Genomic DNA, 26,268 nt, shown 5'->3' with positions numbered 1-26,268 from the left:
GCTCTTTTCCCAGTGAACCAGTGCACCGATCAACATTGCTCAAGCCCCAGGGGCCTCGTCGAGATCAGGGCACTGAAAGTGTTCCGCAACCTTGGAGTGAAACGATCACCCCGCCTGTCAGGACAAATTCAGAAGTGGAATGATGTGCAGGGGAGCACAACAGCACACTGCAAAACAGAAGGTGGAGAGACGTCTGCTGAAAGTGCCCTTGTCAGAGCCTCCAGGCAGGTTGCTCAACAGGACAGCCTATAAGGCAGTTCTTTCCAGCCAGCTCCTTGCAAACGTCCCGAAGCAAATCCACAGATCCTAAAAGGTGAGGACATGGTCTCTATAAAAAACACACTTCCTACCAATTTTCGTTAAAAGAGGTCCCTCTGCACGTTCACAGATACAGTGCTGCTAAAGGGCTGATGTAGGAACGTCCTGAGGATGTAGAAGTGGTGAGTGGAACGATTAGGAGCGATTGCAATTTTTCTCGATTGGTTTGGCTCATTTCCTGAAACTGAAATTACATTCTCAAAACTCTAACATCATTTGGTATAACTGTCTTACAGATCAGCACAACAAAGAGCTCACTTACAAAAGCGTATATCTGTCCCAAAACTGTTCACTTATGCTTCAACGCTAAACCCCCTTTTCATTTAAAGTCAGTGCCACCAAAATAGTAAAGATTGGCAAGAAATTGCTTTGGCCCATTTCTCGAAACAGACTGGACATCCTCAAGCATTTGGTGCTTTTATCAAAATAACCTGGATGGTTCAGCATAACACCATGGTTTGCCTTCAGAAGCCCATATCCTTTCCAAAACAATTCACCCATGTGTCAAAACTCAATTCCCTTCTCGTATGAATAGTCAGTGCTACCAAAATGTATTGTCCATTTGGCATTGTGTGAGCACTTCAAGACAAAATGGTTAGATGTGTTGTCACTATGGCAAAGGACTAACTAACAGAATACAATAGAGTATAAAACTGAAAAAAAAAAGATTTTACAAAGGTTAATCACACATCAAACTAATAACGCCAAGGAAGTTTAACCCATTTTTATTTACACAAAAATGAACTTGCTAACAATACTGAAGTGTAAAAAGGAAATGTAAACATGATGCCCATTCTGTAATACAATCAAATAAAAATAGTCCTGTAAATAAAGTGGGGGTGTGGTTTCACTTCAATAGTGACTATCCTCACCCTCTCTCACCTGGCCACCATCCTCAACCTCCTGGCCATCCACACACTGCTCTCTGTCTGGCCATAGATTTTCATCCATCTCACAACGTATAATCTCCTTTGCAATGCAACGAGGGTAGAAATGTCGCAACCACCCCCTACACTGAGCAGGGATCTCTGGTCTTGTGGATGATGGTCATACACTCTCCATCTCCAAGTGGAAAAAAACTCTTCAATGGGATTGAGGAAAGGAGAGTAAGAGGGTAGGAACTCCATCAGCATTCTTGGATGGGTAGCAAACCAAGCACTGATGAGTTGGCTATGGTGAAAATTCTCATTGACCCATACAATGATGTGGAGTGGTAGGTGAGGCCCTACGAGACCTCTCTCATTTTCAGGGATCAAATAGATGTAAAGGTGATCCAAGAAAAGGAGAAGTTTCTCTGTATTGTATGGGCCAAGACTGTGGATGTGGGTGGCCACACCATTCTCAGAAATGGCAGCACACATAGTCAGATTGCCCCTTCGCTGGCCTGGGACATCCACTGTGGCCCGTTGGTCAATAATGATGGAGGAGACGGTAGACGGAGGCACTTTGGGTTGAACTCGTTGACCTGCCTCTGCCATTGTGAGGCGATGATTTACAGTAGGCTATAACATGGTCAATGAGCGTCGCCTGAATTTCATCTGGGACAACACAGTGTGATCGTGCTCCTCTGTCTCTTCCCACTGCAAAAAATCTGTGCCAAAAAATAAGAAAAAATATAAACAAAACAAGAAAAAGAATGGTTGAATCAAGCAAAATTATCTGCCAGTATAGTGAGAAAATTTAGCTTGATAAGATTTCTTGAAACAAGAAAAAAAATCTTGCACTAAAAATGATCTTGTACTCTCAAAAAACACTAAAAATGACTTAATTTAAGCAAAACCTACCTAATCAAAAATTATTATTAATGCCAAAACTAGCATATTAATCTTGTTTTAAGCAAGATATTTAAGAAAAAAAACACTAAAAAAGACTTAATATATGGCTTTATGACTAGATTTAAGCAAAACCTACCTATTCAAATACTATAAAAAATGTCTATAAATGCCATAAACTAGCATATTAATCTTGTTTTAAGCAACCTCATTTGGTAAAGAAATCTCAAAATTAGAATCCTTTAATGCATTTTACACTCAATATGAAGTTTAAATGAACAAAAAAACAATTTAAAGTCATTCTAATTTAAGACTGTAATACTTATAATAAGCTATATTTCATAATAACACAAGGAACAGTAAAAACAACAACATCCAGTATGGTACAATTTTTTTTTATTAACTCGAGACATGAAATGAGGCTACATAGCACTTAATGAAAAACAAGTATGCAGTAGGCATGGTGGTAACTCAAAATGTTTTTGAAACTTAAAACAAAAGTTACATTTCACTTAAACAAAATTTTTTAACAATCAGACCCTCTGAGGAAGCATTTTTATTAACTGGATTGTAACGGGTGCGAGGGAGTCAAAGACAAGGTGTGTTTAAAGGCTATGTTTATTAAGCTTGACGCTGGACATACTCACGGCGTCTTGGAACAGCAGTCAATCAAACTGAACAGTAAACGCTCACAGCGCATCAAAACACCAGTAGAACAAACTAAACAGTACACGCTCACGGCGTCTTGAAACAGCAGTCAATCACACTGAACAGTAAACGCTCACGGCGCATCAAAACACCAGTAGAACACACTAAACAGTACAAGCTCACGGCGTCTTGAAACAGCAGTCAATCACGCTGAACAGTATACGCTCACGGCGCATCAAAACACCAGTAGAACACACTAAACAGTACACGCTCACAGCGTTATATGTTATGTCAACTATATGATGGTGATAGCTGCATGGCCATAGAGCTCTTTTCACTACTCCCCAATGAACTTTTTCCACTCTGACAAAGCTTTTTTGTAGGATGAAGTTGCATCCCTATCATGAATGGCATCCTGCAGAACTTCTGTTTGCAGTATTGACAGGAGTGTTGCGATGCACTTCGGATAGGTCAGATGAAATGTGTAGTAGTATGCTAAAAGATAGAGCACACCTGTGTCTATGTTTTCTTTTGGAAGGGTTGTCACAGGTGTAGCCCCAATGGCCAGCATGCAGTTGCTTTCACAAATGATCAGCACTGGATTGAAGACTTGTCTTCTCTGAAGGTAGATGTTTGGGTTTTCTGTGGGCTGTAACAAAATAAATGAGTATGGAATAATACTGTCTGAAACATGCATGTATATTTGAGTCTGAATTTGATTTTGAATAGTTATGAAGTTTCATACAATTTGCAATCAAACTTTCAAGGAGAAATGCGAACCATGGTGTTGAAATAAAAAATTGAAATGGAATGGTGAATTGATCATTACACAAGATAGAGAACACAACCTTGGCCATCAACACAAAAAACTAGGGTTCAATTCACTACTCATGCAAGACAACCTTTATTTTATCAAAAGCACACCACGAGTAAAAACTTATTCCAAAAGGCATTCCCTAGCTCAATCGTGTCTAATAGTTCATATGATTTTCACATATGAGGCCTTAGGCATTTATTTCAGATTTCTTACCTCAAGAACATGCACCATTGCCTCACTTGCATGTCCCAACTTCTTGGGTAGGGCCACAGGTGATGGGAACAGCTCAGGAAGCGCCTTCATCATAGCTATAGATTGTGTCACTGTTCCAGACATAAGCACATTATTTAATATATTTTTTGCATTGAGTGCTTGTTTTCTTTGTTTGTGTTTAAATCAGTGTGATATTTTGCACAAAAAGTTGGATCAAACTCAATGGGAGTGCAGGGTGGTGTGTAGTCTGTGTTTATGAATTTTCACCTTAATATTCACACATTTTATTTTAAAAGTCAAGCTCAAGACTAGGCTAGAGAACCTCCAGTATATTCTGGAGTAGCACAACACAGTTGGATCTGTTTCCAGCACCCAACATAAAGCTCTGAAGCTCCTGATGACTAAGCTTTAGTATAAGCAGCAGTAAACAACAAAAAGGTATTTCCTGAAAAGTTTCTACCTTTGTCCTGTGTTGTTGGGGGTCTCAGAACCTTTTTAAAAACCCCATAGAACTGTGCTTTGCCATAAAAGCTTTCCCAGCGGGTCTTCAGGTCAGAAATAAAGTCAGGGTTAGATCTGTCAAGGATACAACGAAGTTCATCCATAACCTGGTTCAAAAAAAGGATAACACACAAACATACACAAAAAAGATTTAACACAATATGTTCATAATTCTAGTTAGGGGCATACATGAAATAAATACATTTACTTACATGATCTACTTCTTTGAAACAGGGGTATGCTTGCAGTATGATAGCAGGTCTGTCTTGGTCTTTCACTGTGTCAGAGTTGATGAAGGCTCTACGAGCATCAAACTCAAGGTCAAGTAGCTGAGCAACTGCCTCCTTATTAGGTTTCGGTCTTTTTAACATCTCTTGCAGGGTACGGTAATGTCTTGCGTGACTTTGCTGACTATCAGGGCCAAAATGAACTCCTGGATCTTCAGCAGTTTCTCTCTGGTCAACAATTTCTGCTTTTTAAAAAGCAAAGGAGTCAGTTTTTTGTTCACATATAGTCTATAATGAAACATCTTAATATATCACACTTACCATCAGGTGAATTACTCCTATCCAAAGATGATGAGCTGCTTCTTGTTCTGTCTAAGATTACAGTTGATGCAGTGCTTCCTGGTGACTCTGAGATGGATGTGCTTAAATCACCATCAGAACCCTGAAAATCGAGCCGTCTTCGTTTTCTTTGTCTTTGTGGTGTAGATCCCTGTCGCTTTTTTGGTGTCTTTATGTTGTGGAGTCTTTTCATTAATTGCTTGAAAAGTAATTCCTGCATGTGAAAGACATGTAAGTAATGCACTCATTTAATTTCACCATTTACAACCAAACATTTAGACTGCACATTTTGTTGTACTATGGGGGATTTGTTATACTCTGTATTCTAACTAGTAACTAAATTATGTAAAAACAAACAAACAAAAACTGAATACTATAAATAAATAATTTAGAGATCATGATGGCAGGTTCCATGACAACAGAATAAAATTACACTGAAATGCCTAACAGACATTTAAACTTTATACTATAGTTCCATAAATATTATTTATAGTTCAGTTTTCATGTTCGATCATGGATGGTGTACAGTTTTCCATCACTGAAACTAAAAACTGACATTAATGAAATGTTCACAAATGGAACACATACCCAAGTGTGTTTGCAGTTCACAGAGTTATCACGTAGCATTGGATAATACTCCACAAGCCGCTTTGCCATAGACTGTACATGATTTTTGGGTGGATACATGAATTCGGTAGTAGTTGCTCTGATGATGGACACCATGTTGGTCAGTGTGTTCCTCACTAATCGGCAGCGAAGTTCTTTTGAAAGAGTGCATTCACCTTCTTGGCCAACATGCTGCATTTCAAAATACTGCTTCCTAAAATACTCCAGCTCACTGTCAGTATACACAACATATTGAGGGTTGGTTATCTGCAGGGTTCTTGGAGGGTCCAGTGTCTATTGCACATCAGGTTGGGCATTGCTGGGCTGAGGAGTTTCTGAAACTCTGCCATTTGAACCATTCTCTTGATTAGGGAATGCTGTTTGCTGCACATGCTAAGGAATATATATAAGACAATATTACAATTCATAAATTAAAACATTAGCAACATTATATAGAACTAAAAAAATAAATAAAAAATATTATGCATTATATAATATAATATATAATTATGTATTATATAGCTGGTAATTACAAGTTTAACACACATTTTTTAACTACAAAAGCTGAAACTCCACATCATACAGTGATGAGTCCATTAAAAGCAGATTATTTATTGTAATTGTTATGATTTTGTTTATAATTATAATTATTTGTTAAAACTGACTGAATGCTGATGGTGAAAGTACAATGTAAGCTGATTTAAGTTACTGTGTACCTCCTGTTCTTTGTGAAACAGGTTCCATATGGCTTTTCTCCTGTGAAAATGTTCAGGTCCAGGAAAAAGATCACGAATGTCTTCACGGGACAGGGTTGGTAACAAGGCTTCGCTGATGTTTGCAGCTAAACAACAACATACAAATAAAATAAAAATATTAAAAGATACTTCTCATTAACTTAACCCCCTCTACATAAAGCATGTTTTGAAAGATAAAAAAGAAGAAGAAAAAAACATGGTTAGCCTAACTCCCATGCTTTCTCTTTTCTGGTCTTAATATAATTATTTTTGATAATAAACTATATAAATCATACTATATAAATTAATCATACAAAAATAAGCTTACTGTAAAACATTAGCATGTAGCTATACTAATTTCAGTAAAATATTATGTACACACCTGCACAACTTTGAATATAAAAATAGCACGAGTCACCGCAGTCATTCTAACTAGCTACCACCATGAATGGGTAGCAGCACATGCAAGTTAACTTAAATAATACTTAATGATAATTACCTTGTAAGGTAGCTGTTGATATTGCGTCCATTTTTTCCATAACTCAGGACATCTGAGGGAGATGTTTCCAGATGTACTTAGCTAACGTTTCCAAGGATGTCCTAGCAAAAGTCAGGTATCTTACTTTTAGCTAACCTAACTAGCAAGAGTTAGCCAGCTAGCTCACAAAGGTAGCAGAGCTTACACGGTCATTTGATATAACAGTATATAGTTATATATATAATAGTATATAACATACAATAGTATATAACATATAGTTTTATTATTATATCATAAAATCCAATATAATTAACTTGTGGCGTTAATGTTCGCATATACTGGACCTCTGAGGTAAAAACTATTCTCTAATCAAGTCTGTTAACGGACGTTCCCGCTTTTTCGGAAGAAGGGCCCTACACGATCCGTAGTACTACATACAGTGTCTACATCCGCTGTTAGCACAATGGGTTATAAAATGTATTTAAATTTACTAACAAACTTTGGAATATAGGACAGTTACATTAGTCTTAATCTCACAATAACAACCTAAACCCCTTATTTTGGTGTCAATCAATTTTACGCTTTATCAACTTTAAATAATTTAAAACGTACCATCTTTTCCTATTGATGTAACCTTCCGCCACTACAACAATCCTTCTCGTGGTTTGCTATGGGCTCGAGGGCTGTTATGAGGAGTGTCTTTATACATTAACATGATTTGGCGCTGCTTCATTTGCTGCCTTTTTGTGGCAGTGACATTAAGAACATTACTTAACCACATACATACCGTACACAGCCGTAGTCCGAATTTCCGTGTTATCTGTGGCATTGATGGTTGCACTCAGGAATACAGAGTGTACAACTCTTTTTACTACCACGTCAAACGGAGCCATGCCTCGCATCTTCTTAGTCGCAAATGTATGAGGCCATGCGGAGACCGAACGGCAGCTAAAGCCACGGAGGACAATGCAGGGCTATGTACATCTACAAAACTTCGAATGCACTCGAGAGAAGGATATTTCGAGGATTTTAATGTACCCAGCATTCAGGTAGCACTTGAGGCACGCGAACCCACTACAACAAGCATAGCAGGTTGTTTTGATAGTGATGCTGGCTGCTCGACCGCCGAAAACGCCCCAGGTCACGCCGCTCCATCAACTTATACTGAAGACGCAACACTTCCAACCCAGGCGGAACAGAATGTAGCACTACCTGAATCTACACAAGTAAGTTACCAGCAGTTTGTAACGCAGCAGAGTACTTCTGCATCTTATTTGTGTATTCTGTCTACATTAATACACCTTCGCACGTACGTTTATGTTATCTGTACCAGTCTGCCCTTTTTACTAATAAGTCGATTCCTATTGAGTAGGGACTTGGATATTTCCGCGTGATAATGATTGAGCCGCGGCCATTTTTCTCCGGTCGCGCTGTCTAAGCGAAATCAGTCATCACAAGCGCGCGGTAAAATAAATCGCTGTTTTCATCGGTTTTAGGAGGTTCTTCCCAGAGTTTTGGTAATATGACATAATTGAATGTCCACTTTCTCTCATCCCGTTAGAAGAATTCGCATTTCGTGCTCCTGTTTCTTTTTGAGCCTGCTTGAATTTTAACTTCGCGTTTGGACCGTTCAAAAACATTGTGGGACTGTTCAAAAGATATTAGTATATACGTGGACCGTTACATTATATTCTTGTTTGTTGTTTCCTGAAGTTATATCCCAGTCTGTACAGTTTAAGGTAGTTTTTTAAGGGTCCCAAGACAACGTGTTGGTCCGATGAACCATGATAACGGCGGATATGATGATATCGGTGTCTTATTTAATATTCGTTGTTTTTAGTATTTTTAATATTCGTTGTTACAGTGAAGTGAATTTAACTGCTTTATTCAGAATATATTTAAATCCTAACTGTGTACTCATGAAATGGTTAGTATGTTGATATTTAAAAATGTGATGTTCATTAAATATCAAAGATGAGATGTTTGCTTTTCTCTAGCTGAGAGAGTGTTACATGAATAGCCTGATGTGAATCTTCTGAGGAAACATACTACTGCATTTGTGCTTTCTGCTACATGTTTTAATAGAGATGTAAATCTGTTTCAGCGTGGATTTCAAGAAGGTGGAGAAGGGCATGTCAACATGGACTTTTCCAAATATGCAACTGCATTTCTTCTTCAGGCCAGAGAAACCCATCGACTTACACAGGTTTTTTATCAAATCAAATTTTATTTGTATAGGCTCCTGGAATGCTCTGTCTAAAAGGGCTTGTTTCAGACAGAATAAGATAAATAAGGATATGTTGTAATTGTGAATCTCTTGAGTCTCAGAATAAAATTACAGAGTTTGAAATGAGCGTAAATTTCATTTATAAACTCAATTCCAACTGTTCCATAGCCTTGTTCACATTTCTCTCATTAGTTTGTAATTTGTTTGTTTATTTGCATTATTGTTTTTTTCTCTAGAGAGCTGTTAACCAAATGGTGTCCGGAGTCCAGCAATACCAGGCAGCATTACTGGAGCACCTAAAACATCAAATGAGTAATATGATTGAGACACATAATGGGGACCTTGGTCAACTGAAGAGTGATATAATGGGAGTATTTGACCAGTTTAATGACCCTTTCAGTCAAATTGCTACAACACATTTGCAGGATAAGACAATCAAAGAACTGTTACAGCCAGTTGAACCAGAGATGATTATATAAAAAAATACGGCATGTTATGTGAAAAGTGGGGACTCTAGAGTCCTTACCATTAAACACCATTACTTTTATTATATACCTTTGTTGAAAAGTTTGGAACAGCTGTTAATGCATCCAAGAATTCTTGCAATGATTGAACAGGGGCCACAACCATGCAAGGATAGTTTTTTTCATGATTTCATTGATGGAGACATTTTTAAATCACACCCACTGTTTTTGAGAGTTCCCACAGCATTGCAATTAATTTTATATACAGATGAAATTGAATTGTGCAATCCTCTTGGATCTCGGGCCAACAAAAACAAATTGTTATTGATTTATTATACCTTAGGTAACATCAACCCTAAATACAGGTCAAGACTTGCTGCCATTCGTCTGCTTGCCATGGTAAAATCAAAAGATCTTTCTGATTGTGGTATTGATAAGGTCCTTGAGAGGATTAATTGCGACTTCATTGAGCTGTATGATGGTGCTAAAGTTGTCACTGCAAATGGTGAGAAGACAATTTTTGGGGCACTTATGTCTGTGTGTGGAGACACTCTAGCTCAACATAAAGTGGCTGGATTTAAGGAAGGAGTAGGGTTTGCCTACAGTAAATGCAGACACTGAATGTAACTTTGAAGACATGCAGGAACAATTTAATGAAGATTTATTTGTTAAAAGGACCTCGACAAGTCATATCAGACAATGTAGTGACATTGAAAAAGCAAGCACTGACTTTCTGAAAGAAAATCTAAAAACAACATATGGTATTAACAGGAGAAGCAAATTAACAGAATTTCCTCACTTTGATATAATCAATCAAACTCCACAAGACATTATGCATATTATTCTTGAAGGTATTGCCCCATATGAAATCAAATGTGTTTTAAAGCATCTTGTGCTTTCAGGGCATATGGAGTTAGACACATTCAACAGTGCAATTATTAGTTTCCCTTACTCTCCTTTGGATGCAAGAGATAAGCCTTGCCCGATATCTGTCAATACACTGTCATCAAATGACAATAAATTGAAACAGTCAGCAGGGCAGATGCTGGTTTGTTAAAGATCATGCCATTTCTTATTGACAAAATTGGAGACAATGAGTACACGCAAATGCTCCTCAAGTTGTTACAGATAGTCAGAATTCTGTTTTCACCTACTATTGCTCTCCAAACTCTTTCAAGGCTGAAACTTTTAATAGAGCAACATTTAAAAGATTTCAAAGAACTATTTCCAGATAAAAATATTATACCTAAACAGCATTTCCTTCTGCATCTGCCTTCTCAGATTAAGGCTCTTGGTCCTATGGTGAGGCATATGTGTATGCGCTTTGAGTCAAAGCATTGCTTTTTCAAGCAGTGGGCTTTGAAAAGTAGTTTTAAGAATATTTGTAAGTCTCTTGTGAAGCACAACCAACTATATGAATGTAGTCAAAATGTGCATGAGACACATCCAATTTTTTCAAATGAAGTTGAAATCGGCCCAGTCTCTGAGGTTAAAAATGTTCACTATGTAGAAGGAAAGATTACAGACTTCTTAGGAATAGAGCATCTTCAACATATAGTTTCGGTAAAGTGGATAATGCAACATGGAAATAAGTATACTTGTGAGAAAACTTTGGTTATTACTAATGTCATCAATAGTACTCCAGAGTTTGGACTTGTGAAAAACATCTACATAGTAAATTCTTCATTGTATTGTTTTGAATGCCAGCCTCTCTCAATAAATGGGTGGAATGATCATTATTTAGCATACGAGGTAGAAGTTCCCTACCTAGCCCAAGCCAATATTTTTGAAGATGCTGAAAAACTTGTTGATTATACACCATACTACTATTTGAACTTCAATAATAGCAAGTATGTTCCAATGAAGTATGATATCACAGATGTCAATGTGCATTACTCTCTTAATACAAATACTTGAGTCTGTTTTGAGCAGAAATTAATGTTTTAACTACAAATATTAAGACCACTACTGCCACTATTTATGTTGATGTACTGATTTTTTTGTTTTCTTTTATAAACTTGATTTTCTGGGGAGCATTTACTTAAACTTTTTTCTCCTCCCACTATTGAACCATTTAGATAAGGCCAGTGTGTATGAGATACTTTAATAAGTAACTGATTCATGTGTTGTATTTGTGTGTGAATGGGGTTTCAGTGTAGTAACATTATGGTATTGTGGTATAATTTGAGTAATGTTCAGATGTTAAATGAGAAATGACTCAAACATTTATTTACCCTTTCAAATGTAGAGATGTTCATGTAACTGAACATTAAAAACTCCTCATTGCATTTGTGTATCATTGTATTTTATTCAATGTTGTTGGAGTTTTATTTTGATTGAAGGAATAGTTCAACATTCTGGGAATTCCTAGTCTTGTGATCACCATGAGGCAAACAGCAGAGACTCCAGAAAGTCACTCGTTTTTGTCAAACTGGTGAAACTTAAGGCTTTACTATAAATAAGATATATTTTCTTAAATCAAGTAAGTGTAATTCCTGAAAGATGATGATTCATCTGTTGCAAATAACACAGCAGCTTAAAAACCTCTTCCAATGTCAAAAAAGCTTGTTTCATATGACATATGACTCAAAACAAGATGTTTTCAAGACTTTTTCACTTAACAAGATATTCAAGTTGTATTGTCTTAAAACAAGTCCCTATATCTTGCTGAAATTGTACTTGTTAGGCAATTATGTCTTATATTAAGTCTAATGAGATATTTTGACTAGAAATTAGACAAATACACTTGGTAAGATTTTGATTTTTTCCAGTGCCCCCTGTCCCACCACCACATACCCTCACTCCCCCTCTTCCTCATCTTCTTCTTCCCCCTGTCCCACCACCACGTACTCTCACTCCTCCTCTTCCTCATCTTCTTCTTCCCCCTGTCCCACCACCACGTACCCTCACTCCCCCTCTTCCTCATCTTCTTCTTCCCCCTGTCCCACCACCACGTACCCTCACTCCTCCTCTTCCTCATCTTCTTCTTCCCCCTGTCCCACCACCACGTACCCTCACTCCCCCTCTTCCTCATCTTCTTCTTCCCCCTGTCCCACCACCACGTACCCTCACTCCCCCTCTTCCTCATCTTCTTCTTCCCCCTGTCCCACCACCACGTACCCTCACTCCTCCTCTTCCTCATCTTCTTCTTCCCCCTGTCCCAACACCACGTACCCTCACTCCCCCTCTTCCTCATCTTCTTCTTCCCCCTGTCCCACCACCACGTACCCTCACTCCTCCTCTTCCTCATCATCTTCTTCCCCCTGTCCCACCACCACGTACCCTCACTCCCCCTCTTTCCCATCCATCTTCTTCTTCCCCCTGTCCCACCACCACGTACCCTCACTCCTCCTCTTCCTCATCTTCTTCTTCCCCCTGTCCCACCACCACGTACCCTCACTCCTCCTCTTCCTCATCTTCTTCTTCCACCTCTTCCTTGAGCAGGAAGTTGCCTTCTTGCTTGTGTTGGACTAGTTGCCTCCATGTTCAGAAATTGTATTGGTCCTAGTCAAGCTCTCTATGTACAGGCTTACATGATTGATAGCATTCACAAGCATAAAGAGCACCTGTCAAGTATCTATCTGCTTGGTTATCTGAGATGTGTGAACCTTCATTAGTAAGGTTCTAGTTTCAGATGTTCAATTATAGTCATGAATTTACCAAATATATCAAGAGGTTGGTATGTGGTATTTGTGGTATAATACTATATAATATATATGGTATAATGTTGATTAATTTTGAAAATTGAACAGATTGCTGTTCGATTGGGGTGTAAAAAATCACAATTGACAAAATATGGCACATTTCATTTTTCATTTCATTTCATTTCAAATTACTAGGAAATTGTGCTAACTGTAGGCTACTTGTACTAAATCATTTGCAAAGATGACTGGGATATTTGAGACATGTACAAAGACATTTGCAATTTGACTAAACCAAGGAGAACTGCTATTCTGTTGTGAACAATTGCCAAGGGGTTTCCAGACTTGTCCATGTTGTATTGAGAATGTCATCTCGGTTTCAAGAAATGAGCCAAACCAATCGAAAAAAACTGTAAAAATGCCGGCAGATGGCTGCCTCTGCGCCTGTGCGCTTGCGTGAATGGCAGAGTGTTGTGCGCTTGCGTGAGCGTCACGGCTCCTCCGTGACAATGACGTACTTGTGTTATTTAGTTTTAGCCAGGTGAAAGAAAAGGGCTTTTTGCAGGGATTTTTAACATTTTTACCTAAATTTAAATTTATCTCTTGGGAGAATAACAAAGTTTTACATATCACAACATTGGCAATATTTTCACCTTTAAATTAAGCCATATTTTATAAAAATCGGATAAGAAATAAGGGCGGATGGATGCACATCCCACATAGGAACTACACTGCTTTGCTGGCATGACTCAATGCATAGTAATGGCTCAGAGGGCGGCGCATCGCTAGCTATAGCGGCAACAGGCGATGTCCAATCCAGTAATATAGATCAATGGTCACCACCACCCCTCTCCTCTTGGCTTTTGGTTGGTACCGGACTTGTGGTCACTGCTGGGCTTCAGGGGACTCTTCCCCCGCACTGCTCTTGGAAGACTGCATCTCTCAGTGGTGGCTGGTCAATAGGGGGCGCTAGGGCGCCGCCCATTTAATATTGTTCCGATATTAAAATTAGTTCATTATAAACTGCGATAATGAGGAAATTATTTTGTCACACTGTGTGTCTAATAGCCATGTTTGAATGTATTAAAAGAGTAAACACAATTGTATTTAATTTAGTGCTGTCAATTCCAGGTGCTGCGATTAAAAGTCCTCACCAGGATTTTGCTCAGGCTACCTGGATTGTGTTCATTCCACTAATTTTACCTGGATTGCTAATTAAAAAATCTAGCAAGCTTGAGCAAAATCAATCGCAGCACCTGGAATTGACAGCACTAATTTAATTGCTTACATTGTGCACACTTCCTGTGTGCGGGGCACCGGTCTAATGAGAGTGCATGGAGAGGGATAAACTTTTGCCAAGCACGTGATCTGAGGCTGCAGTTTAATTGGCTGGTTTCAGATTTTCCACGGGGCGCAGCTCTCTGGACACACCCACTCTTCTTGGACACACCCACTCTTGTTGGTAGTGTTAGTCAGCTGCGGTTCATTAAAGCTAGGTTTATACTTTCGCGAGTGACCGTAGCGCGCGACTCCGCCCACCTCGCGTGACCCTCCAACGTAACTCGGTTCACGTTGAATATCAGGCAAGCTGGAGCAGCAGCTCTTACAAAATGAGAGTAAATTCAGTTTTATCTTTACAAAAAAATCCTTTCATCCTTCTAGGGCAAAATTCATGTTCAAATAAATTGTTTATTTTTTCACCAGCCATAATTTTTCTCCATCTCTTCTCCCCAGTCTAACACGGGCTGGTGGTCCTCCAGAGGGATGTAGGGGCTGAGGGTCTCTGGGGTGCTGAGGCTCTCCTGTGGGGAGGGGATGTCCACCTTGGGCCCGGATGTCCGCTGCTGCTTGGGGCTCGGGGTGGACGGGGCGTGGGAGCTGGAGCTCTTCAGTTCTTTCTGGTGACCAAGAGTTCATTAAATTAAATACATTAGCAGTACTGCTAACAGGGAGTTTCTCAACGGCACCTGCAGGCTAGTCCATCGGCAGAGACGATATCAACTATATTAGTTAAACTCTGGGAATTATCAAGTGCTCAACCATGTTAAAACATTCAGGAAAGGATCCAACCAAGCTTCTGGAAGCACAAAAGCCTCACCTTTTCTGATAGGGCTTTGGGATGCTCCTCTCTGGGCTTCTCCTCCTCTTTCTCCTTCTCCCAGCGGTTATCATGCATGCTTGAGAACAGAGACACAATAATGAATGAATGTTCAATTTAACACAGGTACAAGTCTCAAACAAACAATCACACACACCAGCGAGAAGCAGCAGCCAATTGCGCACAGCGTACTCTTTACCGGAATACACAGCCCCCTGGGGGACTGAATGGGGTGCAGGAAGGGGAGAGTGGACAGACCCTAGTGGCAGAACACCATCCACCACTGGGCATACAAGCAGACACACATACATGCACACACACAGACACTACTTTTTTTTATTGAACAGAGAGACACAGACACACACTCAGGGAGAATTTGTCAGTGACTGCCAATTTACCTCACTTCCATGTCTTTGGACTGTGGGAGGAAACCAGAGATCACAGGGAAAACCCACGCAAACACAGGGAGAACATGGAAACTCCACTCCGATAGGGTCTTGAACCCAAGACCCCAGTGCTGAGAGGCAAACGTGCTAACCACCAAGCCACCGTGTTGCCCTTGCCACTGTAATCCCATTTACTGGGAACCCATGGCTGAGATGGCGCTTAAGCATCAAATTAAAACTAATCTTGTGCAACATTTCTGAAGCTACGGTGACTAATACTTTACATTTATTGTAGATAACGTCACCACCTCCCAATACCCCATTTCAAGGAAAACGTAGAGCTGATAGATTAATTGAAGAGTGACCGATGACCAGTATGGAACACTACCTGTAGCTCTTGCCCTGACCCCTGCCTTTCCCTCGTCCACGACAGCTACGGCGCTCCTCTCTGGACTTGCCGTGCCCCAAGAAGTTTCCAAACGTGGGCACCTTGGGGGGTCTCTTGCTGTCCTCTGGAAGAGAGGGGAGGTAAAACAGTGTGAGTCTTACAAGGGGCCCTGCATGATCCTGGAAGGCGACTGCATACAACAAACCAGCAGAGGAGAGCACAGACCCGGAGCTCAGAGGCACAGATGGCCCCACAAGTCATCATGATGGATAGCAGCACACATCAGTCTTCGGTGAGGGGGGAGGGGAAATTATGATGAAAAGCATGCAAATTGAGTCTTGACTGGACTTGTGTCTAACGAGTTTTGACGTAAGGTGCTGAGGCACGTAAAAAGCCGCTCAAGAGCGTATGCCACAAGATGAATAGTTTTTTTTAAAAGCAACCATTCAAAATAGGTCATTCTTCCCCTTCCGCCATGAACTTCAGTTCATTACTGCAGAGGAGCACCCCATAAAAACACCATGGACACAACTACAAGTGAAGGATGGTCAGCATGACCATGAAGCAGATGTAGGTGAGAGCATGGTTAGACGAGCTTGTCCTTTGGCAGGGTCAATGTGGAGTGAGGTGACAGACACACGCCACACAGAGACAGTCCCATGCCACAAGCTGACCTGAAGCCCCACTGTGCTGCTGTATATGGGCATTACGCCCCCTAGCTGCTGAAAGAAGACATCACAGAACGTCACTAAACACCTACAATGATGATGGGCTAAGGATGGTTAAGAAGTCCAACTACAGAAACAAAGCCCAAAATCACAAGTGGTGCATGGAGTTGATTAAGGTGTACACCTGATGTACACACAACTGACCTCACAGGCAGGTTTTATGCAGGTATGTTCACTGATGCCATGATCAGTGCCGACTACTCACTCTCATGGTCAGCTGTGTGTGTGTGTGTGTGTGTGTGTGTAACTTGCCTCTCCTACTTCCTGCTTCTGGTGTGGCCTCTCCGGCTGCAGCCGAGTCCTCACTGAACCTGTGAACACACCACAGAGTGACTCATCATCCCACTTGCATCCTGTCAACATGAATCACTCCCTCCCAGCTTCTCTCTCTATCCCTCACACACACTCACCAATAATAACCCAAAAATCAGATTGTAATTGTCTAACACCATTACACCACGTTTGCTTTTCATATGAAAATACTCTATAACTGCGCCCATTTCCCATGACAGGCTGTCTGTCGTTAGGCAGCCGGGCGGGGGGCGAGTGCTGTGCGTGGAGGAGGGGCCGCCGGGGCTCCGGACTCACATGGTGTCTGTTTTCTGGGCGTCCCACTCCCGCTTCCACTGGCCAGTGGAGTTGCGGTGGCGAGCCAGCCTCTCCTCGTCAATCTGCTTGCGCTCCTTCTTCCAGCGCAGGTACTCGGCCCGCTCTCGGCCCGTCATGGACAGAGTCATGTCCACGGAGCTCTTGGTACCGGGCCTCCGATTCTGGGGGAGGAGGAGGGGGAGGGAGTCAGTGAGCAGTTGTCACAGAGGGCTTCCATAGGTGGTGTGTGTGTGGAGGGCTGGGACATCGTAATCAGCGGTGTGTGTGTGTTCTGACACTTGACCTTCATAGACCAGAGGGAGGGAGTCTAATTACCACTACACAGGCCATCTGTGTGTGTGTGTTACTTTCCCTGGATGGTGTTTTTACATTATATACCATCCAAAAGCCAACATTAGCATAGCCCCAAAATGCTAAAAGCACTGAAAACATCTCCTTGGCAGCTTGGCATTCCATGTCCACAAAGCCCACTTTGAACTATGGACGTTGCTGGTCTTACCCCACTCAGTTTGGACAGATCAACAGTCACAGTTATGTTTTCTTTCTCGATCTTCCGCCGGTCCGAGTCGGGCTCATGAGAGCGGGGCTTGCGGGGGGTTGTCACAGCGATGCCCTCCTGTTCAGCCTTCTTTTTATCTTGCTCTATTTCCTGCAGGATGTAACGTAGTGGTACTTATAAATATCATAACAAATAGCACCTATTTAAAATAAATAAATAAAAATTATCTGGCCTATTCTGCTGTTGTTACAAAAATTAATTGCCTTCCCCTTCAGTTTCTGCTCGTATAGGGTTTTTTGTTAAGTACAAGTTGGCATGCACATTACAAAAATCACATATAGCATATAAAATTAAAATGATCCATGTATGAAGAAATGCGAAAAAAGTGCTTCACTTAATTGAAAATGTATACATACCAGACAGATACATGTACTCTTCTCCACAGCAAACCCACGAGGTTGGGAGACAACACGCATGAAATAAACAGTGAAAGGGGAGAATGCCATGCAACTTTCAGCACACCCACCTGATATCTTCTCATCAAAGCCTCGTTCTTCTTGCGCAGAGCCTCGATCCGTCTGTCCAGCTCCGCATCTTTCTCCTCCTTCTTCTTCAGATCCACTGCGTTGGACTGCCAGAACCAGTACAATGTTCAGAACTCACAATTACAAATGTTTGGAAGTTACTGCTACTTTATTTAAAAGATTATCCTTAATAATTTCCTTAATGCAACTACATTTTAGAAAAGTACATGAAGATCTTTCCATATTGAATAGAGTAACAGAATAAAGAAGCATTTTCTTTACATTCAGCATTTATATCCATTTATGGTTCCATATTTATTGCTTTTTATTTAAAGTTTTTGGAGGATCCCTTTTAATACCGAGTAGTACAATTCTCTTCCAGGCTATTTCAATGAGCTACATAAGAAAATGGTTCAGAATTGTTTCTGTGTTCTTAAAGATCTTTGTATCTTAAATGAACATGGGCGTGTGGTGCTGGATTCATCACCCACAACTCACCATAACTGGAAGCCTGTTGTCAAATTCAAGTGAAGACCAAACCCACCTACAAACTAGATGAAAACACCACATGTAAACAAATATGTCGCACTCTTGGGCCACGAGAAACGGGATTTTAGATGTGTCTTTTCAATTTATGTGGATTTACAGAGGAAAATGCGTTCATGGTTGGTTAACTATGTTAATGTAAAAATATCAAAGATGCCTTCACAAAACTATTACGACAAGAAAGACGTCGTCGGTCCTCGAATTAAAAACCGAATTATTAACCAAGCTCGCTAGCGGCTGGGCAGCTGGTACTGCAACCGCAATTTTTTATTGATCCACTACATATGATCTGGTCCCGAGATTGTGAATTAGGTGGTGTTAACATTCCTACATTTAGATAAAAAATATTTTGATAAAAGACGTGTGAGCAAAGAAGCGAGGTCAACATGCTTCTTAAAAGCAGGTTAAAAACGCAACAAACAATAACATATGCACTAGATAACTTCTTAAGCAAAATAAGGTCCACAGCTCCGTGTTCCTCAGGAGCGGAATATGAATCGGGCATCGGGCATCACAGTGCTGATAGAGGGAGACACAGTTAACTTAACTTAACCCCTCCTTCCAACACAGTATGAATAGACACGGTTGAATAATTTATTTGCTTATATTTTTGTAATTGTTTAGATGTCGATTGTCAAACTGTATGTAGATAAAATAAAATTGGATAAATTATATTATATATATTTATGTTTTAAGAATATTTTAGGCCCTCTGAGAGGGCGTAGAGGGCCCTGACGGTTCCCCACTGGTGCTAGGATGTGTTTCTACGTCCAGAGAGACGCATCATCTTCTTTCGGCAATTCCCGTTTGCATTCGAAGTATTTGAAGTTTTTAACTAGACCCCGCCTCTTTGAACCAAATGTATAACTGTTCCAAAGGTTTAAGAGTTGGTTGCACATCAGTAATAAGGCACGTCAAAAATAACTAAATATCGATGCTCTTTCTAAAAACAAACGTTGACTCTATAGCTACTTTTAAAACCGCATTTAAACATCATTATACAACAGTTAGTTCCGACCTCGCAATCTGAGAACAGCACTGCATTCTCACACTAAACCTGTATCACTCCGCGGACACGTTGCCAAGCAACGGCATGTACACAAAAAACATTTTTGTATCTGTGCTTATACAACCTGCAAAAATTTATCAAATGGATGCTTTTAACATAACGTTTGACCTGCAGCCAATTTGGACAGACTCAGAAAAAGTGTGACTCCACACTTACATCAAATTCTGAACCTACAATTACCACAAAAACTATTTGATCGACTGCAATGACAGTAGAACAACTGAACGCGCTGGAACTGGCTTAACATGAGCAAAATACAATTCGACAAATAAAGTGGGCTACAAAGTGCTTCACAGTCTGGCTCTTACAAAATCACTTTAAGGTCAATTTGGGAACAGTTGAAAAGGCTGAGCTAAATAATTATTTTATTTTTTAGATAGGCCAGGGAACTGTTCTGTTCACTTGTTGTGGAACTACTTTTTGGCGGAAGGCACAGTTCGTATTAAAACATATTCATAAAAGTCCAAAAGACATACATACCTCTGCAGCAATCTGTGTAGCTGAATCCTGTATGCTGTGGTAAATAAATGTTGTAAATGTATCCAAAACCACGTACTGCTCTCCTGTCTGTATCCCACAAATGACACTCTCAGCGCAAGTTTATATACAGTTGCTGCTTTGTGACATCATGGGAATTCCCCTTACACTTGACAGTTTTAATCAAACAATCATATTTCGAATTAGACCGATTGTGAACATATTGTTTATCTAATAATAAACATATCTGTTTATTGTTGCCATGGAGGCAATTCCCAGCTTGGTCTTGAGATCGCGGTGTGCGATTTCAAAATAAGAGCGGATAGCGCGATTGAAAAAAAATCATAAAAAAAAAAAAAAAAACTTTTCAAAACAGCCCGCGGCCCTTTTTAGGCCCACAGGCCGCTATTTGAGTATGGGGGGTATAGAATAATCTAGATGAATGGATATGTTTGGCTATGCTGATGTACACTGCTCTGTACAGTTTTTGTTTGTTTGTTTTTTATAGCTGCCGTGATATTTTTTCCAGTTGCACACATGAAGTTTGATGTTTTGATACTCTTGCTATGTAGTAAAAACATTGAATCAATCAATACAGGCAGGGATTTTCACAGCAAACTACACTGAATGGGTTGAGCCTGTCTCTGCCCTTTGGCAGTACAGGCAGAAGCAGCCTCAATGTATTTTCAAATGTATATATGGTGAGATCTTTTGTTACTGGATGTTCAGTCCCTCTCTGCTCAATCTCTGCTTTAAATAGTTAATTCATGGACTTTGCTACAGATTTTATTGTAAAAAAGATTTATCCATTTGCATTAAGTTTGGAGAGATGTTCGTTTTTTTCTCATTAACAAGTGAGACCTTTTCAAAGTAGGTCAGATATCCACAACACAATTTAGTTTTGTTGCAAAGGTCTGAAATTTGCTGTGTTTTAGAGGTCTGACAAGTCCACAAAATGGACTATGAATGAGAGTGAGGATCCATATGCAGGTATAAAATTGTTTTATTTTATATATATATATATATATATATATATATATATATATATATATATATATATATATATATATATATATATATATATATATATAATTTTATATTGATATCTTACGTGTTGCAGAGGTCTGAAATTGTTGTAATAGTCTGATTTTCTAAGGGTTTGCGTTTTGTTGTATTGTAAGTTTCTGTGCAGAGGTCTAGATCCCCTTATCTAAGCTCCACTTCCAATTGATGTAACCAGTATACTGTAATTAGTTGTGCTGTAGAAGGCATCAAAACTATGAATGAATACATGTGGAGTTATGTACTTGACAAAAAAAGTGAAATAACTGAAAACATGTTTTCTATTCTAGTTTCTTCAAAATAGCCATTCTTTGCTCTGATTACTACTTTGCACACTCTTGGCATTCTCTCAATGAGCTTCCACTAATGAACCCTATTAAAGCAAACCTGAAGCCCATTTTAGGTGACTACCTCTTGAAGCTCACTGATTCTTACCTCATCTTCAGATTCTAACACAAGCCGGGAAAGGGTACGTTAATGATAACAGTGGTATGGACGCGTTTTTAATACTACGGTCATGTTTTCATTTGGCTGTGTCTAGTGGAGGCCCATGGCCAGTAAGTACGGTTCTCCAAGATGTGTATGTAAAAATAAGTTTAAACTGAATGCATTGTGAGATAGATAACCAATGTAACAGATGGAGAGTTGGAGTGATGTGGGCCAGTTTTCTAGAATGTAGCAGACATACTAAAGTGAGCAGACCAGTTTGTTTTGGTTTGCCAAACAAAAAGGATGTTTTGAGTTTCAGGAGAAAGTTATCAAGATATAAAAAACTTAATATAATCAAGACTGGACATGATGAATTATGAAACTGAGCATGGGTGTCATGGTGGGTGGCTATGGGCCTATAGCAGGGGTAGAAGAAGATCGTGGCACCATGAAGTCTGGAAATTATGGACTAGACCAGTGACTAGAACTACAGTTTTGTAGGGATAGTCAGGTAATTAATGCTCATCTACATTTTAAGAACTTGAATATAGGAGAGCATAGCAAGGGGTGTTAGGGCAGTCATGGCCTGGTGGTTAGGGAACTGGTGTTGTGACCGGAGGGTTGTGGGTTTGATTCCCAGACCTAAGGTCATGACTGAGGTGCCCTTGAGCAAGGCACCTAACCCCAACTGGGTGCCGGGCTAGGGCTGCACACCGCTTTGGGCATGTGTGATCCACAGCCCTCTGGTAATCACACACACACACGTGCATGCTCTCATGCACACACACAGACAGCTTGGGGTGGTTAGTAAAGATTTATGTACATGTCATTCTGATTAGCAGAAGGACTGTGAATAGTGTGATTCAGTATGTAATTATGTATTTTTTTATGTGTGTGTTTATTGTAACCTGCATCAGAGGAATGTGCAGAGACGGAAAGCACTATGTTATCTGCAATGTTGTGAATAACGTTGTGCAATGTTGTGCAATGTTAGGTAACGGCGTCATTTTGTCAGTAATGGGATAATATAATTAATTACTTTTCCTGTCGTTACAATGCCGTTGACGTTACAATAAATATCAAAAGTTAAACACCTTTCTGATCTACTCATTTGAACTGACTGTGAAAACTGCTTTTTCAAAAAAAATCCTTATTCATTAGCATATAACTTTTTTTAACTGTAGTGCAAATAGTTACTTTCCCTGGTAACGAGTTATTTTTATTATAGAGTAATTCAGTTACTAACTCAGTTACTTTTTTGAACAAGTAGTGAGTAACTATAACTAATTACTTTTTTAAAGTAACGTTCCCAACACTGGTTATCTGCCTGTCATTCCTCTGCTGACCCATCAGCTTTTTCTGTGTACAATTGATACGTCAGTGTCTTCTATCACACACACACACACAGCAGCGCAGGCACTACCACTGGTGGTGCTATCATCAGCAGCACCAAACCAGCTGCTGGTGCTGCAATCATCATCATCATCATGAGCACCAGCCCAGAAGATTACAGCGGTTACGACACAGATAGTGAGCAGGAAACAGGAGAAAAGCAAGGTTGTGAGCTCGCGCGGCCGGGGGGCCAAATTTCGAAACGCAGGCCTCATTAGAAAGCAAAAAACAGAAAAAGGAGAGACAAGAGACCCACCAGATGCCAATGGTAGAGGTGGCAAGCCATGAAGGACTCATGTTGGTCCACCGCCCATGGACTGTGTCCGACATCAAATAAGTCATGTGACAGATAGACAACCCTAGAGACGTGGGCGGAGAGAAGTTCGTCAGGCAGGTCCACCAGTTATGTCAATAATTCAAACGTAACACCGGCGAGTTGAGAAGACTGCTGATGGCTCACCTGGGACTTGACTGGTGTAAGGAGACCGGAGGCTGCAGGAGGATATGAGAATGACAGCCTCATTCTTTGTAATGCTTTGTAATGTAACTATAGTAAAGTGTAACTAGTGCAGTGGTTCTCAAACTTTTTCTATCATTCCCCACCTCAGAAGAAGGGGAAATTCCATGCCCCACCTGTCCCATATCACCCAAACAAATTTGTTGCGAACGTAATTTGTTGACCGGGGGAGCCGGTACAAATTCATTAAAGGGCTAGTCAGGATAGTCAGCATCTGCCGAGATTATAATGGCTACTAAAAAAACTTCAAAAGTGTGGGAGTATTTTGAAAAAGATAAAGATGAATCAAACAAAGTAAAGTGCAAGTTATGTCATCAACGTCTTTCATTTCACAAGACAACAACCAACATGGCATACCATTTAAAACGCGTAAGGCAAAAAAAAAAAAAAAAACAGTTCAGCCGTTTGTCGTTTCGGTCGTGTTGTAATGGGTGAAAAGCGTGTAGCGAAGGAGCCAGCAGGGAAAATACACTAGTTCCTGGCTTCTCTGGAGGCACACACACAGGACACACACCGTGCGGGGTAAAAGTGGTGTTTAATAGGGCAGGAGTCACCCACGCATCTCACCATTACTGTCCAGATAACTCAGGGTAGACACAGCAGACCGGAGGCTATGCTACAACTAGCTCGCAGTCCCGCGCAGGATACCCAACAAGAGTGCGCATGCGCAGTGGTACAGTACATGTAAAACCACTGTTACAGTGTCATCTCGTCTCGTCGCGGTGCGTCTCGGCAAGTAGGCCTATAAACATTTTTTGTTGTTGTTTGCTTTTTAAACCCCGTTACTTGAACCTTTACTTATAATTTATAATTATAAAATGCTGTTGTGTGGCATTTTTTATATTTTCAGGCAGGCATATTTTATTTAAAATATTTTTGACATTTTGCACAGTGCCTGTCTGACAGTTTGATATGCGCACTGACTGTGACTTTTTTTTTTCATAAAAAAAATGTGAATAAATGTCACGGTGAGGCGGCCCCCTACCGGCCGCCTCTGTCCACAGCGGCTGTTGTTGTTATTGTTTGGTGATGTCATGTGCGTCCCTCAGGTGGGCGGAGCCCGTGATCCGTCTCACCTGAGGGTCGTTTGTTTGCCTATATATGTCTTGTCTTTGTACCAGTTGACTGCTGGTCATTATATCCTTAATTTGGATCTTTTGCACGGGTTTTGGTTTGCACACTTTCAATCAATCAATCAATCAAATTTTATTTATATAGCGCTTTTTACAACAGTTGTTGTCACAAAGCAGCTTTACAAGTGCCGAGTCCTAGCCCCCAGTGAGCAAGCCAAGGGCGACAGTGGCAAGGAAAAACTCCCTAGTTTTTGCATGAGGAAGAAACCTTGAGAGGAACCAAGACTCAGGGGGGGAGCCCATCCTCCTCTGGCCGACACCGGTCACCATGACAACAACAACAATATAGACAGAATGTAGACAGAATGTAAAAGATGCAATAATGTCCATTTAGACCGAAAAAGATGTAATAATGTCCATCATGGTGTAGGCATCCGGTTAGGCAGGAGGTGGCCGGCCAGGATGGATCGCTTGTCTCTCCTCATCTCATTATACCTCAAGCAGGCGGGCAGCCATGTGGAGAAATGAAACAGGGAAAATTAGCTCTGTATGAGGACATATACAGGACAGGTAAAATTATAAACATTTCTGGAGTGTGGCAGCAACTCCGGCACTAAGTTAAATTATTACAGCCTAGCTAAAAAAAGGCAGAACCAGAAGGTAACATAGGCTTGGGGGCATTCTGAGACAATGGCATCCGTCCACTGCACTGTCAACAAACTTGAGTGACCACGAGCAGTGACAGGATGACAGCACCAGCACCCCAGTCTACCATAAAACCCTTCGTCTATGAACCCCTGGATCTGTACCTTTATCTAAGGGGGATATTAATTATCAAATGCTAGACTAAATAAGTGGGTTTTCAACCTAGATTTAAAGATTGTGACTGTGTCAGAGTCCCGGACACATTTAGGAAGATTATTCCAAAGCTGGGGGGCCTTATAAGAAAAGGCTCTTCCCCCTGCTGTTACCTTGTTAATTTGTGGAACTAATAACAGACCAGCACCCTGTGATCTTAGTTGACGTGGGGGTTCATAGTAGGAAATAAGTTCCTGGAGGTATTCAGGAGCAAGCCCGTGTAGTGCTTTATATGCTAATAATAGAATTTTAAAATCAATACGAAATTTAACTGGGAGCCAATGCAGGGCTGATAGGACTGGTCTAATATGCTGAAATTTTCTAGTTCTGGTCAGAACTCTAGCTGCGGCATTTTGAACTACTTGAAGTTTATTTAGATTCCTATTTGAACATCCTGACAGTAGTGAATTGCAGTAGTCTAGTCTAGAGCTAACAAAGGCGTGCACCAATTTTTCTGCATCATCCTGTGATAATGCATTTCTTAATTTGGCAATGTTGCGGAGATGTAGAAAAGCTATCCTAGTAGTATTATCTATATATTTATCAAATGATAGGTCGGAGTCGAGTATGACGCCTAGGTTTTTGGCTACTGTGCCAGGTGTAATGGGATAGTCTGCAAGATTAAGCA

General features: G+C 40.4%; 2 protein-coding genes and 1 long non-coding RNA gene across 5 annotated transcripts; 1 reads left to right on the top strand and 2 right to left on the bottom strand.

Annotated features, from left to right (window-relative positions):
- Positions 1-1,820: 1,820 nt before the first annotated feature.
- Positions 1,821-7,021, bottom strand: LOC143477362 (uncharacterized). Its single transcript, XM_076975947.1, has 9 exons — positions 6,675-7,021; positions 6,158-6,282; positions 5,424-5,834; positions 4,818-5,049; positions 4,482-4,738; positions 4,229-4,376; positions 3,769-3,878; positions 3,252-3,387; positions 1,821-1,909 (listed from the first exon to the last, which is right to left on the bottom strand). The coding sequence occupies exons 3-9, from the start codon at positions 5,637-5,639 to the stop codon at positions 1,821-1,823; spliced, it is 1,188 nt and encodes a 395-aa protein (XP_076832062.1). The 5' UTR covers positions 5,640-5,834; positions 6,158-6,282; positions 6,675-7,021.
- Positions 7,022-7,374: 353 nt separating this feature from the next.
- Positions 7,375-11,497, top strand: LOC143478003 (uncharacterized). Its single transcript, XR_013121678.1, has 3 exons — positions 7,375-7,879; positions 8,758-8,859; positions 9,117-11,497. It is a non-coding gene; the product is annotated as an uncharacterized LOC143478003 (long non-coding RNA).
- Positions 11,498-14,456: 2,959 nt separating this feature from the next.
- LOC143478085 (coiled-coil domain-containing protein 9-like) lies at positions 14,457-20,411 on the bottom strand. 3 transcript variants are annotated; one of them, XM_076977019.1, is made up of 9 exons: positions 20,313-20,411; positions 18,716-18,768; positions 18,220-18,324; positions 17,694-17,843; positions 17,174-17,355; positions 16,838-16,896; positions 15,858-15,981; positions 15,084-15,162; positions 14,458-14,883 (listed from the first exon to the last, which is right to left on the bottom strand). In XM_076977019.1, the coding sequence occupies exons 2-9, from the start codon at positions 18,716-18,718 to the stop codon at positions 14,683-14,685; spliced, it is 903 nt and encodes a 300-aa protein (XP_076833134.1). In that variant the 5' UTR covers positions 18,719-18,768; positions 20,313-20,411; the 3' UTR covers positions 14,458-14,682. The 3 variants fall into 3 exon arrangements, with proteins under 3 accessions (XP_076833135.1, XP_076833134.1, XP_076833133.1); XM_076977020.1 differs by lacking the exon at positions 20,313-20,411 and having other exon boundaries at positions 14,457-14,883; positions 18,110-18,324; positions 18,716-18,925; XM_076977018.1 differs by lacking the exon at positions 20,313-20,411 and having other exon boundaries at positions 14,460-14,883; positions 18,716-18,925.
- Positions 20,412-26,268: the final 5,857 nt, after the last annotated feature.

This window comes from Brachyhypopomus gauderio, chromosome 16 (assembly GCF_052324685.1).
Source record: "Brachyhypopomus gauderio isolate BG-103 chromosome 16, BGAUD_0.2, whole genome shotgun sequence".
Lineage (NCBI taxonomy): Eukaryota > Metazoa > Chordata > Actinopteri > Gymnotiformes > Hypopomidae > Brachyhypopomus > Brachyhypopomus gauderio.
This window is presented reverse-complemented; position numbering and strand designations above follow the sequence as displayed.